This window comes from Bos grunniens, chromosome 4 (genome assembly GCF_055505025.1).
Source record: "Bos grunniens cultivar Pamir isolate PY7600 chromosome 4, Bosgru_T2T1.0, whole genome shotgun sequence".
Taxonomy (NCBI): domain Eukaryota; kingdom Metazoa; phylum Chordata; class Mammalia; order Artiodactyla; family Bovidae; genus Bos; species Bos grunniens.
Genome location: NC_141168.1, coordinates 56,938,127 through 56,957,455, shown reverse-complemented (window position 1 = coordinate 56,957,455; position 19,329 = coordinate 56,938,127). Strand labels below are relative to the sequence as shown.

Here is a 19,329-nt window from a genome sequence, read left to right as displayed (position 1 = left end):
TGTGGGTTTATCAAAATGGGCCAAAGAACTGAACAGATATTTCTCCAAAGAAGACATACAGATGGCTAACAAACACATGAAAAGATGCTCAACATCACTTATTATCAGAGAAATGCAGATTAAAACTGCAATGAGGTACCATTTCACAGCAGTCAGAATGGCTGCTATCAAATGTCGACAAACAATAAATGCTGGAAGGGGTGTGGAGAAAAGGGAAACCTCTTATACTGTTAGAGGGACTGCAAACTAGTATAGCCACTATGGAGAACAGTGTGGTGATTCCTTAAAATACTGGAAATAGAACTCCCATATGACCCAGCAATCCCACTGCTGGGCATACACACTGAGGAAACCAGAATTGAAAGAGACATGTGTACCCCAATGTTCATCACAGCACAGTTTACAATAGATAGGACATGGAAGCAACCTAGATGTCCATCAGCAGACGAATGGATAAGAAAGCTGTGGTACATATACACAATGGAATATTACTCAGCCATTAAAAAGAATGCACTTGAATCAGTTCTAATGAGGTGGATGAAACTGGAACCTAAACACAGAGTGAAGTAAGTCAGAAAGAGAAATACCAATACAGTATACTAACGCATACATAAGGAATTTAGAAAGATGGTAATGATGACCCTATATGAAAGACAGCAAAAGAGACACAGATGTAAAGAACAGAATTTTGGACTCTGTGGGATAGGGAGGGGGGATGATTTGAGAGAATATCATTGAGACATATATATTAGCATATGTGAAATAGATCGCCAGTCCAGGTCCGATGCATGAGACAGGGTGCTCAGGGCCAGTGCACTGGCATGACCCAGGGGGATAGGATGGGGAGGGAGGAGGGAGGGGTTTCAGGATGGGGGACACATGTACACCCATGGCTGATTCATGTCAATGTATGGCAAAAACCACTACAATATTGTAAAGTAATTAGCCTCCAATTAAATTTTAAAAATTTGATCAATAATGCCAGAGGAAAACTGAATTATCTTTCAATTAATTCTATAGAAAATGAAATTATAAAATTGTTGATAATGGAAGAGATGAGTAAAGAATATGTGGCAAAAAATATGCAGAAATATTAAAAAGCACTATCAAGCAATTAATACAGAAATATGTTATTTTTATGGATTTTGTGATATTTGTGGCAATGACTGGCTTTTTACAAACATGTAATACATTGCTATTCTTTTCTGACTCTAACTACATATACACTTTTGCACCAAATGTTGTACTAAAATTTTTTATTCTTTTTCTTTAAAGGTGCTCTAAAAGTGTTGAAGCTTCAAATGCTCACACAACCTGAACTCTATTCAAATCAATGTCACATAACCACTCATGGGAAAAAAAAAATGAGCTATTAAATTCTCCAGAATCATACCTCTGTTTAAAGCCAAATTTAAGTAGATACAGTGGGAAAGTCATATTGGCCTCTTCTTAACACAATCTGTAAAAATAAATTAGGAAGGTAAGATTATAGCCAGTATTCTAAATCATTGATTTCTCCATTTCTCTCTGACTGGTTGACTTCTTTTAAGTTCACTGGATTTATTGATACAACAAATATTTACCAAATAGCCAAAAGAGTCCAAGAACTTTTGTGCCCAAGGAGTGTGCACACCAATTCTAGCAGGAAAGGAAAATCCGACTTGTGAAATACAGTCAGCAAGTCATCATTAGAGAGGCACAGAGTTTAGGACTTCTCGTGAGGGAAATGTGACCACCAGCAATGGTGATTAGGAAAGTCTTGAGAGGTGCCAATATGATTTACTCATCTCCTACCCCATTGCAGAAGTAATTTAAAGAACTTATAAGGTCCTATCAGTACAACAAAACAGAAAACATTTAAAAGTGGAGTGAAATAAAAAGACAAAAAAAAGGAGAATATAATAAGGAGGCAAGAGACAGGATGAAAGGCTGCAGTTCACAGTGCCCTCCCCACATGTCCCAAGAGGGCCTCAAATGTGGCTCCTGGCTTCCAGGTAAGAAGGTAACTTATTTAGATTAAGCCACGAATGAAGGGTTGGGATCTAGGTTGAATATAATTAAAATGAAATGATGGCAAACCTGAGAATTAAGGGTGTTGCAACTTTTTTTCCACATCAGCTCAAACAGAGATCCTCTCTCTAGCCTGGAGATTAAGTCCTGGGGGACCTGATCATTCTAACAGGCATCTTACTCTAATTAGGCCTTGGCAGTTGTGCTGTACTATAAGTTATACCTTTTGAAGTCTAAATCAACAAAACTCTAAACACATGTGATGTCCGCATAGCTTCCATAATTTAGCTACAAAAATAGAAAAATAACCCCAGCTAATTCAATGCTGCATACACGGAAAGGCTATAGAAAGGGCAGCATCTTATACAATCTAAATAGTATTGTGCTGCCCTTTCAGAACCCTCTTTATATTGCTTTCATATTTAACTGACACATTCACTTTTTTGTATCAGAACATGTTAAGGACATAAAGAGAAACCATAATTTTTAATACAATTCTATGTTCATACCACTGTTATAAATTGTAATAATCACACTATTTTGATGAAAATACATTACACTTTGGGCTTTTCAGAACTACTAGAGCTCCCTATTCAAGCAGATTATTCTGTAAAACTCATGCTATTAATATACCAAATGCTAATTAGCAAGAGTGAATGAAGCAGGGCATTAACAGAATGAAGAAGGGAAAGGCTAATAGAGTTTTGCCAAGAGAACGCACTGGTCATAGCAAACACCCTCTTCCAACAACACAAGAGAAGACTCTACACATGGACATCACCAGATGGTCAACATCAAAATCAGATTGATTATATTCTTTGCAGCCAAAGATGAAGAAGCTCTATACAGTCAGCAAAAACAAAACCGAGAACTGACTGTGGCCCAGATCATGAACCACTTATTGCCAGATTCAGACTTAAAGAGAGAAGGGAAAACCACTAGACCATTCAGGTATAACCTAAATCAAATTCATTAGGATTATACAGTGGAAGTGAGAAATAGATTTAAGGGACCAGATCTGATAGACAGTGCCTGATGAACGATGGACGGAGGTTCATGACATTGTATAGGAGACAGGGAGCAAGATCATACCCAAGAAAAAGAAATGCAAAAAATCAAAATGGCTGTCTGAGGAGGCCTTACAAATAGCTGTGAAAAGAAGAGAAGTGAAAAGCAAAGGAGAAAAGGAAAGATATACCCATTTGAATGCAGAGTTCCAAAAAATAGCAAGGAGAGATAAGAAAGCCTTCCTCAGCGATCAATGCAAAGAAATAGAGGAAAACAACAGAATGGGAAAGACTAGAGATCTCTTCAAGAAAACTAGAGATACCAAGGGAACATTTCATGCAAAGATGGGCTCAATAAAGGACAGAAATGGTAGGGACCTAACAGAAGCAGAAGATATTAAGAAGAGGTGGCAAGAATACACAGAACTGTACAAAAAAGATCTTCATGACCCAGGTAATCACAATGGTGTGATCACTCACCTAGAGCCAGACATCCTGAAATGTGAAGTCAGGTGGGCCTTAGGAACCATCACTACAAACAAAGCTAGTGGAGGTGATGGAATTCCAGTTGAGCTATTCCAAATTCTAAAAGATGATGCTGTGAAAGTGGTGCACTCAATATGCCAGCAAATTTGGAAAACTCAGCAGTGGCCACTGGACTGGAAAGGTCAGTTTTCATTCCACCAAAGAAAGGCAATGCCAAAGAATGCTCAAACTACTGCACAATTGCACTCATCTCATACGCTAGTAAAGTAATGCTCAAAATTTTCCAAGCCAGGCGTCAACAATTCATGAACTGGGAACTTCCAGATGTTCAAGCTGGTTTTAGAAAAGGCAGAGGAACTAGAGATCAAATTGCCAACATCCGCTGGATCATCGAAAAAGCAAGAGAGTTCCAGAAAAACATTCTTTTCTGCTTTCAGAAGCAACAGTTAGAACTGGACATGGAACAACAGACTGGTTCCAAATACGTAAAGGAGTACGTCAAGGCTGTATATTGTCACCCTGCTTATTTAACTTATATGCAGAGTACATCATGAGAAATGCTGGACTGGAAGAAACACAAGATGGAATCAAGATTGCTGGGAGAAATATCAATAACCTCAGATATGCAGATGATACCACCTTTATGGCAGAAAGTGAAGAGGAACTAAAAAGCCTCCTGATGAAAGTGAGAGTGGAGAGTGAAAAAGTTGGCTTAAAGCTCAACATTCAGAAAATGAAGATCATGGCATCTGGTCCCATCACTTCATGGCAAAGAGATGGGGAAACAGTGGCTGACTTTATTTTTCTGGGCTCCAAAATCACTGCAGATGGTGATTGCAGCCATGAAATTAAAAGACACTTGCTCCTTGGAAGAAAAGTTATGACCAAGCTAGACAGCATATTAAAAAGCAGAGACATTACTTTGCAACAAAGGCCCATCTAGTCAAGGCTATGGTTTTTTCAATAGTCATGTATGAATGTGAAAATTGGACTATAAACAAAGTTGAGCACTGAAGAATTGATGCTTTGAACTGTGGTGTTGGAGAAGACTCTTGAGAGTCCTTTGGACAGAAAGGAGATCCAACCAGTCCATCCTAAAGGAAATCAGTCCTGAATATTCATTGGAAGGACTTATGTTGAAGCTGAAACTCCAATACTTTGGCCACCTGATGGGAAGAATTGACTCATTTGAAAAGACCCTGACATTGGGCAAGATTGAAGGCGGGAGGAGAAGGGGAAGACAGAGGATGAGATGGCTGGATGGCATCACCGACTACTCAATGGACAAGAGTTTGAGTAAACTCTGGGAGTTGGTGATGCACAAGGGGGCCTGGCATGCTGCAGTCCATGGTGTCACAAAGAGTTGGACATGACTGAGTTACTGAACTGAACTGAATTAGCAAGAGTACACAGCTAATTTTTATTTACACCATTAAATAGATAAACCTATTTATTCCTCGTGGCTCAGACGGTAAAGCATCTGTCTACAGTGCAGGAGACCCGGGTTCAGTCCCTGGGTTGGGAAGATCCCCTGGAGAAGGAAATGGCAATCCACTCCAGTACTACTGCCTGGAAAATCCCATGGACAGAGGAGCCTGGTAGGCTACAGTCCATGGGGTCGCAAAGAGTCGGACACGACTGAGTGACTTCACTTTCACTTTCATTTATTTATATCAATAAAACAGGTGGGATCTGCTCTACTACAAGAGCAATACATATTCATCAAAAAACACACTGAAAATACAGATCAGTGAAAGGAAGAAAATAAAAGATCCTCACGTGTAACCAAGGCTGAAAGCCACCAGTTTGGGTCTCTCTCCCAGCAACCTTGCCTTCATAGGCTCCGCGACGACTGTGGATACACTTTCAATCTCTGAACAGAAGGCCATGGACAGTTGGCACACAGAGGACACTGCTGCTGTGGCAGATTACTACTGGCAATCCTGTGTTTATACAGGATTATGCTGTATAAAAAATTATGCTTTTTATGGGGCTGAATACTCTTCACATGCATTTTGTTTTGATTATTTGCTCATCTTGACCTACATTTTTATGTGATAAGCTGTGTACCTTGTGACACAGACTACCAACCAGTCAGAGACAGATATTTTAAAAAACACAGAGGTCTCTTGGCTTAGCCACTTGTAGGCTAAATAATTTTTTTTTAATTAATGGAATTACAGGAAAACCATTCATAATACATTCTGATGTCCTTCAACTGGAGGGAACTCCTGCATTCCAGGTGTACCTGACCTGTGAAAATACCAAGCCAGTCCAATGAGATGCTGGGGAAATAAAAAGCTTAGAGAATTTGAGGACTGAAGTACAGACTTTATCACTGATTCACATCTCTTGCCTCTGTACACAGAGATGTAAGTGGGCCCTGTGTGCCCAATCTGAGCCCAATCTGTGTTCACATGGGATGGAGACAGTTTGACCATGTCTAGAGGGCATGGTATGGCCAAGGCTATTTACAAAGTGCTACAGAAAGTTTCAGAATGTCACTCATCTTAAAGGGGAGCCCATGGCGGAGGAGGGGAAGGATCAGAGGGGAGTGGGCTTTTGAAAGCTGTGAGGTATCTACCACGTGAGTCATTCTCCACAGGGTGAAGGAAGGAACTGTGTAAAACTTAGGAGGGACTTCATGTAAAACCCTTTGAGATATGAGAGCAGAAGAGAACATAGGTTTGTGGCTCATACAACCCAGTGCACCAGTGTGGAGGACATGATTGAAGCTTGTCATAGCATAGAACACAACAGCCTGAGCATGACCTCAGACTGGTACAGAAAAGAAGCAAGAAAGGGCATTAGACAGACTACCCAGGCTGGACACCAAAGGCAGAAGCTACAAAGGAAGGGGTTAATAGATTTGGTTACTTAAAATTTAGAAAATTTCTATGTAAAAAACCATGTAGAAACAAAATTAAAAGACAAGTGAAAAAATTGAGAACAATGCTTATATCATAATCAGCCAAGGTTTCCCTGGTGGCTCAGATAGTAAGGAATCTGCCTGCAATGCAGGAGACCCAGGTTCAATCCCTGGGTCAGGAAGATCCCCTGGAGAAGGGAATGGCAACCCACTCCAGTATTCTCACCTGGAGAATTCCATGGACAGAGGAGCCTGACAGGCTACAGTCCATGGGCTTGCAAAGAGTCAGACACAACTGAGCAACTAACACTTTCTTTTCACTTCAATCAACCAAATATTAACATCATTTTCACATAAAGACTATGATAAATCAATAAGGCAATAATTATCACCACCACCAAAAAAGGAAAAGATGAATAGGAACAGGGAATTCACCAACGGAGGAATACAAATGGCAAATATGTAAGAACACTAGAAATGTGCAAGAACGCTAGAAATCAAAGAAATGCATCTGTCTTGGACTAAAAGCTTTCAGTTTTAAAACATACATCTCACCAACAAGCTATACATCTGGGTGTGTTTTTAGGTTTTTGGAAGCAGTCTGGATTCAAATCCTAGTTCTGCTACATACTAACTGTGGGATACTGGATAAATTATTTAGCTTCTATAAACCTCAGTACTCTCATTTGTAAAACAGAGATAGCAACATTCCCTACATCACAGTAATGTGAAGAGTGAATGAAATTGTACATATAAATTACCTGGTACATGGTAAGAATTTAATAAATGTTTGCTATTTTATTAATGCATGCATGCATGCTAACTCACTTCAGTCATATCCAACTCTTTGCAGTCCTATGGACTGCAGCCCGCCAGTCTCCTCTGTCCATATGATTCACCAGGCAAGAATACCGCAGTACGTTGCCATGACCTCCTCCAGGGGATTTTCCCAACCCAGGGATCGAACGAACCTGTGTCTCTTACGTCTCCTGCATTGGCAGTGGGTTCTTTACCACTAGCACCATCTGGGAAGCCCAATTTATTAGTACTTATCCTCATATATTGGGTAATAATGAAAGCATTGGGCTAAGAAACCTATTATCATCTTCCTTCTTCCAGCTTTTTTAGCTATTCCTAGATTATACACACACACACACACACACACATAAGAAATACATAATGGACAATTGTTATTAATGACTGAAGTACTGGTATCAAAATAATGGGAATAGTTAAGAATTATTTGGGTCTTGATTTTCTAAAAGCCACTCTAAAAGAAAACACAATTTGTGGCTCCATTATTTTTCTGCGAGCAGAAACATTTTATGTGTGTTTTAAATCATGAGGCTAAAATCAGGGGTAAAAGATAGATAGATATACACACACACACACACACACACATAACTTAAATTCAGGAAATTCTTTAATAAAAGATACTTTTAAGTCAATAATTAAATTATTTTTATCATTTTAGAACTTATATTTTAAATTTGATAATGTTTAAAAGGTTAATTAAGGATGGACATCTTAGAATATAATGCTCAGTGAAATACGTCAGAGGAAGACAAATACTAATATCATTTACATGTGGAATCTAAAAAAATAATACAAATGTATCTATATATAAAGCAGAAACATACTCACAGGCATAGAAGACAAACTTATGGTTACCAAAGGGGAAGGGGAACAAATGAGGAATATGGAATTAACAGATATAAACTATTAAACATAAAATAGATAAGCAACAAGGATTTATAGCACAGGGGAATATATACCCAATATCTTGTAAGAACCTAAAATGGAATTAATCTGCAAAACTCCCAAATCACTATGCTATATACCTGAAACTAACAAGTATTGTAAGCTAACTATGCTTTAATGTTTTGAAGTTTAATTAGTAACTTCTTTCCTTTTTGCAGCTAGTAAAATGCAAATAGTAATAAATTAGATATTTTTAAAATATTTATATAACGTATTGCTTATAGAGTTCTGTATTAAAGTGATCTAAATAAAAAAATAAAATTATTTGGTCAAGTTATTTTGTTAATAGGCTTAAGATACTGATAACAATTTCTAGGAAAATATCTTACAAATTTACTTCTGAACATAAAAACTCCCAGTATAATATGTAATTGTAGCAACAAAAGTCACCTTAAATTCCCCAAACACAGATAGGGAGTCTTTTGAATTTACATTGGTAGTCACTTCCTCATGGCATAGAGCAACAGCGGCAGCCATAAATAAAAGGAAAACAATGGAGGAGAAACATGAAAGAGAAATCATTGCATTCACGTATATTTAAAGTAACCTTTACAAATCAAACAATGCTTCAGTTTTAAAATATCACAGGAAATACAGGGAGAGATTCAAATGTGAATGGAAGAACTGGGGGGCACAGAGGAAGGGGAAGACTGATTAAGGCTGATGAACAAGGAAACAAGAGAGAAAGAAAGTGAGTTAAAGAAAGGCAGATAGGACACTACAAACGGGACATGACTCACAAAAAAGGAAAGAAAAACAGAGATGAGCTAATGGACACATGCACTTCATGGGAAAAATGTCCATGGGAATCGAATATCAAAAAAAAAAAAAAAAAACATAACTCAGAAACACTCTTTAAAGAAGTAATACACTTCTTGTCTAACCTTTCTTCAACGAAGCTGTTAAAGATGATCGGAAGAGCTGTGGTTTTCCATCTTTAGGCTTACACAGAGCCGAGGACACCTTTTATTGGTCCCCACAGGCTGAATTACATTAACCGAATGGTTGATTCTGGCCCAAAGGCTAGAAGTTGCCCACTGACACACTTCACAATGAAAACTATTTAATCTTCTGCTGCATCTCCTAAAAAATAGAATGCTATAAATAATAAATAATACATCCTTTGCAATTTTTTGACATTTCACATATAGAAAAACCATGAGCCAATTTTTCCCTTGTACTGACTGAGGTATTCCAAAACTGGCACAGACATTTATTTGTTTAAATAAATTAGTCTTGCAACTGTAATTTTAACTTGAGATTGACAAACTCTTTTATTTCTTGCATATGAAAACCTTACATTTTAATTATAATAGAGTGTGAATCCTTTTATAACCTGGATTCTTTAAAAGGTATTACCCATTTGGGTAATGAAAAGACGATGTTAATGTACTAGCTTCCTTGAGGAGCCTTGTGGGCTACAGCCCATGGGGTTGCGAAGAGTTGGACACAACTGAGTGACTAACACTTTTCCTTGAAAATATTTTAAACATTTTCATACAATACTATAAAACACATCTCTTCCTACTTTTAGCCTAGTTGTAGTTCCTTTCATTTATAAAACAACCATATTCAAGTCTTACTGTGGAGTAGTAACTTTTTTTTGCGTGCATGGTCAGTCTCTCAGTTGTGTCTGACTCTTTGTGACCCCATTGACTGTAGCCCACCAGTCTCCTCTGTCCATGGGATTTTTCAGGCAAGAATACTAGAGTGGGTTGCCATTTCCTCCTCCAGAGGATCTTCCCCACCCAGGGACTGAACCCACATCTCCTGTGTCTCCTGCATTGGCAGGTGGATTCTTTACCACTGAGCCACCTGGGAAGCCCAGCAACATTTTTAGGTCCATTCAACTTCTTCCCGTTAAATAAAGATATCAACTATATAACCCTCTGATTATAAATAAAATCCAAGATATTGTTTGACAATGAGATGTTTATTAAACTCGATACATTTACTATATAAGAATTCTGTGGAAAAACCTGCGGTATCAAATAGGATCTAGGTCTCTGCATTATAAAGTCTGTCTCCAGAAGACATCCTCTCACTATATCCTGCGGCTGAAATCATACAGATGACCAAAAAGCAGCAACATCCTTTCCTGGTAAGACAACTTCAGCTGCCTTGCCCATATCAGTACAAGTCCTCCTAGAAAAGTGAGAAGTCCTGATCCCCATCTCTACACATTGTTATCTCCTGGCAGGTAAGCTGGATGAAGCACTGGGCCAGGCCTTCCTCTGTGCTTGGCATGAGGTCCACACAGGATCAACCTTCGCAAGGCCATCTTCCCCTCAACCAGACAACTCTACTTCAACTATTCTGTGACTCCTTGGAGGGGTGAAACTTCTGGGGAAATGAAAGAGAGAAAGAGAGAGAAAAGATCTGAATATTGAAAGGAATATTCAAATTCAGCTGCACCAATGTCAAGGGGAAGGATAAAAAGTTAGAAAACAAGGAATTTTGCAAAATGCTTTTCGGTATGACAAAACAAAACCTGACCAGAGTATCACTGTTCTGACATATTTGTGAGGGCCACCCATTCTCTTACCAGGTACAGGAGTCTCCACCATGAGGTGTTTGTGGTTGGTAAACAGTTCAGAGGAGTCTTGATCTATTGATCTTCCCTCTAGGTCTGATTCTGGGATTGTAGCACAGCCACCTAGTTGAAAAATACAAATAATATTTTAAAGAACAGAAAAATCAATCTTTCCAGACATCAACAACAGCTGAAGAACATACCAGTGGTGAAGATAGTAAATGATGAGACAACAATCTTCAGGAGCGGAGCAAAAAAATAATAATAATCTTCAATATATTTCTTTTGGAGAAAATGCTGGAAATGAGTTATTGCCCTCAAAGACACACTGTTGATCACTCAGCAACAACAGCAATGGTGTTGTTTTCAAATTTATCCTTTTTAAATTCAGAATGGACAAAATCTATAGTACATGTGATACTCATACTATAATGGTAATTATATTAATAGCATGAAATTCCCTTTGGAATCAGAGCATCAGAAACTATAAAAGAAACAAACCACATCAACCATGAGGAAAAGAAACCTTCCTTGAACAAAGAGAATGGACGCTAGTGTTCTGAGATGGTGACCATGGTGGTATTTCTCTGGTGTTTGATTCTATTCCTGAATCCCAACACCTTCTAGCACAGACACAACACTTTATTACTCAACAGCAGAACCATGAATTGCATTTAGAAGCTTTCAATTCCAAGTCAATTCCAAGGTGACTTGAGGATAAACTGGCATGGCTGCACTTTTAAAATATTAAGTATAAGTTATTTGATTTTATCCACCAAAATCTTGTATGGAAAACTCATGTGAGAACTTCCTGACTATATCTGCAACTTGATTTGACTAATTTGCCATCATTTTTCTGGAAATGTACTGACATGCTATATACTGTACATGTTTTTTCCCAAAGCCATTCTTCTTGTAAATGAAGTGTGATTTTTATTTCTTTTTCTGAGGCTTCTCATACACTGAGTCCAAAGCCTCCATATTCAAGTTTTGCTTCATGCATGAGGGGGTTTATAAAGCGAGGCTACCAGCAGCACTGATGTGTAAACCACATAATTCAAGTGAGAGGGAAGTGGCCAGACCCTAAGTCTGAAGAAAAATACACCTTATCATCCATCCCTCTGTATCAGCTCTGAAAAAAGAAATCGATGTTGAGGGAAACTTGAGAGACAAGGATTTCCACACTCATAAAATAAGAATTAGAGGTCGCCTCAGAGCCTCCCCAAACAGGAAATGTTAGAATTATCCATCAATGCAATGGAACTCACCCAGCTATATCTGAAAATAGCTAGGGCCCTATCCAGGAGGAGGACCAGGTTTATTTTTAATCTCTTTCCAAAACTTATAGATCATAGTGACAATAACTATCATTACTACACGCTTTCTCAGTGATAACTCTGCCTGTATTATCTTGTTTAGTTCCTACAAACCACACCACGAAACAGATAATATTATTCTCCTTTTACAGATAGGAAAACGGAGGTCTCATGAGATGAGTACATCATTTCCTGGAAATGTTCTAACATGTTGTACACTGTACTTATTTTTCTTCCCAAAGCTATTCTTGATAAGTCTTTGCCAAGGTCACACAGCTCCTAAGGAGTAAGACAGAGCTCACACCCAAGCCTGACAACTCCCAAAGCCTGTGTTATCTAAGCATTACTATATGGCTCCCAGTTGCAGCATCAGTCAGAGATACCTGGTGGGAAGGTCTTGGGTGGCAGCAGGTTTTATCTCGCCTGCTGCGAGGAGTACTGCTTAGAGTATTGTGAGGACAGGGACAGGCTCCGAGCCACTATGGGACTATGGAGAAGCCCAAGAGATAGCACCCTTCTTCTCGTGGACCCTCATCTAACTGAGAAAAAAGGAACAGGGTATTTGGCGCTGGGGAAGGGGCACCTCTGTAAGATTAATGACAGGAAGAACAGAGAAAAGGGAGTAGCGGTGGGGATTTGGTCATTAAGCATATCCAACTCTTGCGACCCCATGGACTATAGCCTGCCAGGCTCCTTTGTCCATGGGATTTTCCAGGCAAGAATACTGGAGTGGGTTGCCATCTCCTTCTCCAAAAAAGGAGGGAGTGCTCCCTGCAAAACAGAATACCAACCCCAAGAAAATAGGCCAAAGAATGGCTTTCTAGACTCATAAATCAGATTAAGTCATTTCTCCATCCCCAAGGCAGAGGGAAGAAGCAGGATGATGACAAGAACGTTGTACTGATGCAGCTAACCTTTGCATACAAGAAAACTCTGAGAGTGGAGAAGTGTCTCCTGCCAACAGATGGGGGAGAATGCCGTGATCAGAGAGCAGTGCTGCATGTGTGCAGAGGCGATCTCCACTGATTAATCGGTGTCTACCATTTATTCCAGCTGACTCAATATTGGAGCAAGTGAGAACGCACAAGGGAAAAGTCAGTTGCTTTAGACTATCCTGTAGATTCTACATTACATGAATTACAACACATGTAATCTCTTGTCCTTGGCACAAAAGTTTTGCCTTGTCCACAGTACAGAGAGATGACGAATCTTTCAAATCCCACTGCAGGGCTGACTAGTCACATGCCCTAGAAATGCCACCCTCTTTTCTTCAGATATCTCCGTGTGGCCAGACTGACCAACTATGTGCCTGAGTTTCTGCCACTTCAAGCTTGGAAGGAACAGTAGCATGGGAGCTCTGGCATTCTGACCAATGGGAAATGGGGGAAGGGAGGGAGCCTGGTGGAGAACTCCCCTACTACTTCTCCCACGGTTGACTCTGAATTCTTATTCCTTTTTTGCCAACCTCCAGAAAAATGCTGTGTGCTGAGTGGCCTCTTCCTGGCTCTTTGAGAAAAGTGGTCAGGCAGGCAGGAGGCACCACAAAGTGGTGTACATTGTTCCTTGACCAACTTCCCTTTCTCCTCATCCTCCCTTCCCTGAATTGGCCAAATAAAATGCTACTTTAATTTCTGTCTCAGGTCTGTTTTCTTGCAAAAATCACTGGCATGGGAAGTAGTATTAAAAAGCAGGCCTTCAAGATGAAAATTTGAAGTTAGATCACCCATCTATCTGTATGAAATAGGGGCTCCATGGCTGGGGGTAAACAGACTGGGAATAACAAGCAGTTTGCCAGTCTGTGGTCTAATCCAAGGATCACAGAAAGCTACTCTTCATACAACATCCTAAATTGTGTTATGCAATTACTTAAGCTTTCATCCATGTTTAACTGGGATGATGTACCTTTAGAGGTCAAGATTAGGAGATCAAGTAGCTATAGCATGGCAATATTTATAAGGGTTACAGAGTAGGGTGGCTGCTTCTGATAACTAGATACCTTGCAAAAAGAAAATGGCTAGTTCAGTTAGCAGGCAGCAGAAGGCAGATCCAGCAAGTCAGAAGGCCTCTTTAGCCTTACTGGTTTAAGCCAGATCACTGGGCCAGCAGCACCAGATATGCTGGGGAGCTTATTATAAATGCAACCTCAGGCCCCATCCACACCTACTGAACTAGAATCTGCTAAGAAGGGCAGATGGGTATATCTGATGAGATTTTTGTTAGGAAAAAGTATTTGTTAAAAATTCCAGAGTAGCCAGTAAAAAGAGAGAAATAAAATATAAAATCTCCAAACTAACGGAGACCTTCTGAAGCCCATCTTGGAAGTGGAGACTGGGTTCCACTGATGTTAGATAAAGGACTCTCGGCTTAGATGCCATCACATCAGAGGAGAAGGGGAAGAAAAACCACAGCCGAATGAAATTATCCAGACACACATTGTGTAGTGTGTGTCACAGAGGACCCACGGGCAAAAGCAAGGGAAATGCAGGGACTTCCAGATCTGGAAATCATAGTGCTGTGGACTTACTGTGTGCTGGGCACTTGGCCGTGAATTCTCAACGCATTAGCTCCCTCAATCCTCAAACAACTCTGTAAGGAAGGGGTCCATGTGGCCACCTCTGAAGTTGACTACTCTATTTACTCATGCTACTTGATCTGCTGAGTTCTATTTGACAGATACTTGATTCTAACCTAGATGAATCCTGGTGGCCCAGCTTACCTGCCTCACTACCCTGTAACTCAAGTAGCCTGAACAGGAGGTTTGCTGAATAGCACATATTTTTAGGCTCTGTGGGCCATCTGGTCTCTGGTCTTAGTTTTGCCATTGTAGGGCAAAAGTATCCAAGGACAAAATGAAAACATGAATGAGCATTAGCTATGTTGGGAGGGATTGGGGGCAGGAGGAGAAGGGGACGACAGAGGATGAGATGGCTGGATGGCATCACTGACTCGATGGACGTGAGCCTGAGTGAACTCCAGGAGTTGGTGATGGATAGGGAGGCCTGGTGTGCTGCGATTCATGGGGTCGCAAAGAGTCAGACATGACTGAGCGACTGATCTGATCTGATCTGATGTTCCAATAAAACTTCATTGATTAAAGCAGACAATAGGGCAGATCTGGCCCACTGGCTGTAAGTAGTTTGCCAATCCCTGGCCTAATTCAAGCTACTCTTCATACAGCATCCTATTCTAAATGTTCCTAGAGGCATTTAACACAGTCAGATCATCTGACAATATTGCTATAACAATAGTAACAAGGAGGAGGAGGAGTAATAGTAGCAGTTTTTTAAAAGAATACTGCTTTCCCTACTGTTAAAATGCTCTTTTTGTTTGGGCAGGGATAAGTTTATCTTTAATGAACTTTATTTTTAGAACAGTTTTCAGTTCAGTTCAGTTGCTCAGTCGTGTCCGACTCTTTGCGACCCCATGAATCGCAGCACACCAGGCCTCCCTGTCCATCACCAACTCCCGGAGTTCACTCAGACTCACGTCCATCGGTCAGTGATGTCATCCAGCCATCTCATCCTCTGTTGTCCCCTTCTTCTCCTGCCCCCAATCCCTCCCAGCATCAGGGTCTTTTCCAATGAGTCAACTCTTCGCATGAGGAGGCCACAGTATTGGAGTTTCAGCTTTAGCATCAGTCCTTTAAATGAACACCCAGGACTGATCTCCTTTAGGATGGACTGGTTGGATCTCCTTGTAGTCCAAGTGACTCTCAAGAGTCTTCTCCAACACCACAGTTCAAAAGCATCAGTTCTTCGGCGCTCAGCTTTCTTCACAGTCCAACTCTCACATCCATACATGACCACAGGAAAAACCATAGCCTTGACTAGACGGACCTTTGTTGGCAAAGTAATGTCTCTGCATTTCAATATACTGTCTAGGTTGGTCATAACTTTCCTTCCAAGGGGTAAGCGTCTTTGAATTTCATGACTGCAGTCACCATCTGCAGTGATTTTGGAGCCCAAAAAAATAAAGTCTGCACTGTTTCCACTGTTTCCCCATCTATATCCCATGAAGTGATGAGACCAGATGCCATGATCTTAGTTTTCTGAATGTTGAGCTTTAAGCCAACTTTTTCACTCTCCACTTTCACTTTCATCAAGAGGCTTTTTAGTTCCTCTTCCCTTTCTGCCATAAGGGTGGTGTCATCTGCATATCTGGTTATTGATATTTCTCCCAGCAATCTTGATTCCAGCTTGTGCTTCCTCCAGCCCAGCGTTTCTCATGATGTATTCTGCATAGAAGTTAAATAAGCAGGGTGACAATATACAGCCTTGACGTACTCCTTTTCCTATTTGGAACCAGTCTGTTGTTCCATGTCCAGTTCTAACTGTTGCTTCCTGACCTGCATATAGGTTTCTCAAGAGGCAGGTCAGGTGGTCTGGTGTTCCCATCTCTTTCAGAATTTTCCACAGTTTACTGTGATCCACACAGTCAAAGGCTTTGGCATAGTCAATAAAGCAGAAATAGATGTTTTTCTGGAACTCTCTTGTTTTTTCCATGATCCAGTGGATGTTGGCAATTTGATCTTTGGTTCCTCTGCCTTTGCTAAATCCAGCTTGAACATCTGGAAGTTCGCAGTTCACGAATTGTTGACGGCTGGCTTGGAAAATTTTGAGCATTACTTTACTAGCGTGTGAGATGAGTGCAATTGTGCAATAGTTTGAATATTCTTTGGCACTGCCTTTCTTTGGGATTGGAATGAAAACTGACCTTTTCCAGTCCTGTGGCCACTGCTGAGTTTTCCAAATTTGCTGGCATATTGAGTGCAGCACTTTCACAGCATCATCTTTCAGGATTTGGAATAGCTCAACTGGAATTCCATCACCTCCACTAGCTTTGTTTGTAGTGATGCTTTCTAAGGCCCACTTGACTTCACATTCCAGGATGTCTGGCTCTAGGTCAGTGATCACACCATCCTGATTATCTGGGTTGTGAAGATCTTTTTTTGTACAGTTCTTCTGTGTATTCTTGCCACCTCTTCTTAATATCTTCTGCTTCTGTTAGGCCCATACCATTTCTGTCCTTTATCGAGCCCATCTTTGCATGAAATGTTCCCTTGGTATCTCTAATTGTCTTGAAGAGATCTCTAGTCTTTCCCATTCTGTTGTTTTCCTCTATTTCTTTGCATTGATTGCTGAGGAAGGCTTTCTTATCTCTTCTTGCTATTCTTCAGAACTCTGCATTCAGATGCTTTTATCTTTCCTTTTCTCCTTTGCTTTTTGCTTCTCTTCTTTTCAGAGCTGTTTGTAAGGCCTCCTCAAACAGCCATTTTGCTTTTTTGCATTTCTTTTCCATGGGGATGGTCTTGATCCCTGTCTCCTGTACAATGTCACAAACCTCCGTCCATAGTTCATCAGGTCCTCTATCAGATCTAGGCCCTTAAATCTATTTCTCACTTCCACTGTATGATCATAAGGGATTTGATTTAGGTCATACCTGAATGGTCTAGTGGTTTTTCCTAGTTTCTTCAATTTAAGTCTGAATTTGGCAATAAGAAGTTCATGGTCTGAGCCTGGTCTTGTTTTGCTGACTGTATAGAGCTTCTCCATCTTTGGCTGCAAAGAATATAATCAATCTGATTTTGGTGTTGACCATCTGGTAATGTCCATGTGTAGAGTCTTCTCTTGTGTTGTTGGAAGAGAGTGTTTGTTATGACCAGTTTGTTCTCTTGGCAAAACTCTATTATCCTTTGCCCTCCTTCATTCTGTATTCTAAGGCCAAATTTGCCTGTTACTCCAGGTGTTTCTTGACTTCCTACTTTGGCATTTCAGTCCTCTATAATGAAAAGGACATCTTTTTTGGGTGTTAGTTCTAAAAGATCTTGTAGGTCTTCATAGAACCGTTCAACTTCAACTTCTTCAGCATTACTGGTTGGGGCATAGGCTTGGATTACCATGATATTGAATGGTTTGCCTTGGAAATGAACAGAGATCATTCTGTCGTTTTTGAGATTGCATCCAAGTACTGCATTTTGGACTCTTTTGTTTTAGAACAGTTTTAGATGTATTAAAAAAAATGGCAAATAATACAAAGAATTCCTGTATATTCTCTACACAGTTTCTCCTGTTGTTAACATCCTGCATCAGTATGGTACATTTGTTATGATCAATGAACCAATATGGGTACATTTAGTTAAAATATATAGTCTATTCAGATTTCCTTCATTTTTATTTAACATCTTTTCTGTCTCGGGATCTCATCTAGGAAACCCCATGGCATTAGTTTTCCTCTCTCCTTTGACTCTTCTTCATGGTGACAGCTTCTCAGACTTTCCTTACTTTTGATGGCCTTGAAGTTTTGACAAGTATCAGGTCAGGTATATTGCAGAATGCCCTTCTATTGGAAACTTTTTAATGTTTTTCTCATGATTAGATTGGGGAGAAGAAAAGACAGTTTCTTTTCCTAAATTCTTAGAGTTCCCCATATTTGGGGATTGTTTCCAGTTGTTCATCTTTTCCTCTATTAAAACACCAGGTGGCCAGTTGAATGGTGGGGACAGTGAAGGGGATGGGCGGCCAACAGTGAGTCTTGACTTAGACTGTAAAGTTCCCAGGAGTGGGTCAGGCTGGGGCTGGCTGTCAGACCCAGGCAGGTTACCAGTTGTCCCATCTGCAAGGAGAGGGTCTTAATGAGGCCTTTTGTGTGGATTACGTGACACTGTATACACTGAACACAGTGCTCAGCACAACGTACCTTTTACCATTTCTGTCATCTATGAATTTTTTTGGCATAGATGCACTTTCCACACCATTTCTGAGGAATGAAAGAACTTCAACTTTTAATGCAACCACCTTCATTTAAAAACAGAGGCTCAGAGAGGGTAGTGGATGCCCCTTATATTCTAGGGCTTGTGCCTGGTTCTCCTGCTTGCTAAACCATTACTGCTTTCTCAAAACCACTTTTTTCCCCCCCAGAAAGATCTCAGTGGATTTGCCTGTAAGTTGGCTGTCCTGACCAGTACTTCCTTTTAATGATACAGAAACCCCAGAAAGTTGGCAAGCTGTTCTTTGGGTGTATTTTAGGACTTTGTAGATTTATATTCTTGCGACAGAGATCTCTGCAATCAACTGAGTATATGGGTGCAAATATTCCATTCCTTCAGGGAGGAAAAACATTTTTCTTCTTTTATCTTCCCATGTTTAAAAGGAATCAAACAAGCAGACACTTTGAGAATCACAAATGACCACAGACACCCTGCTCTGATTTGCCAGCCAAAGAATCTTCTGTTCATATGCCTGAAATGCCACTAAAACTTAAAACAGCAAAAACCTCAAAAATATATACCAATGACATTTTTCTTTTAATCAAGATTTACTTGATGGATAAAGTGTTTTTGAGGTTAAC

The 19,329-nt window shown here is 40.0% G+C and overlaps 1 protein-coding gene across 15 annotated transcripts in view; it reads right to left on the bottom strand.

The window, feature by feature from the left end:
* Nucleotides 1–10,047: 10,047 nt before the first annotated feature.
* BBS9 (Bardet-Biedl syndrome 9) overlaps nt 10,048–19,329 on the bottom strand; it is a 481,107-nt gene continuing 471,825 nt past the window's right edge. For all 15 annotated transcript variants that reach the window (XM_086396500.1, XM_086396501.1, XM_086396502.1 and 12 more), the window contains 2 exons: nt 10,679–10,789; nt 10,048–10,476 (listed from right to left, as the gene is read on the bottom strand). In XM_086396500.1, the coding sequence (XP_086252626.1) occupies nt 10,445–10,476; nt 10,679–10,789 (143 nt within the window). In that variant the 3' untranslated portion in view covers nt 10,048–10,444. The remainder of the gene's footprint in view (nt 10,477–10,678; nt 10,790–19,329) is intronic.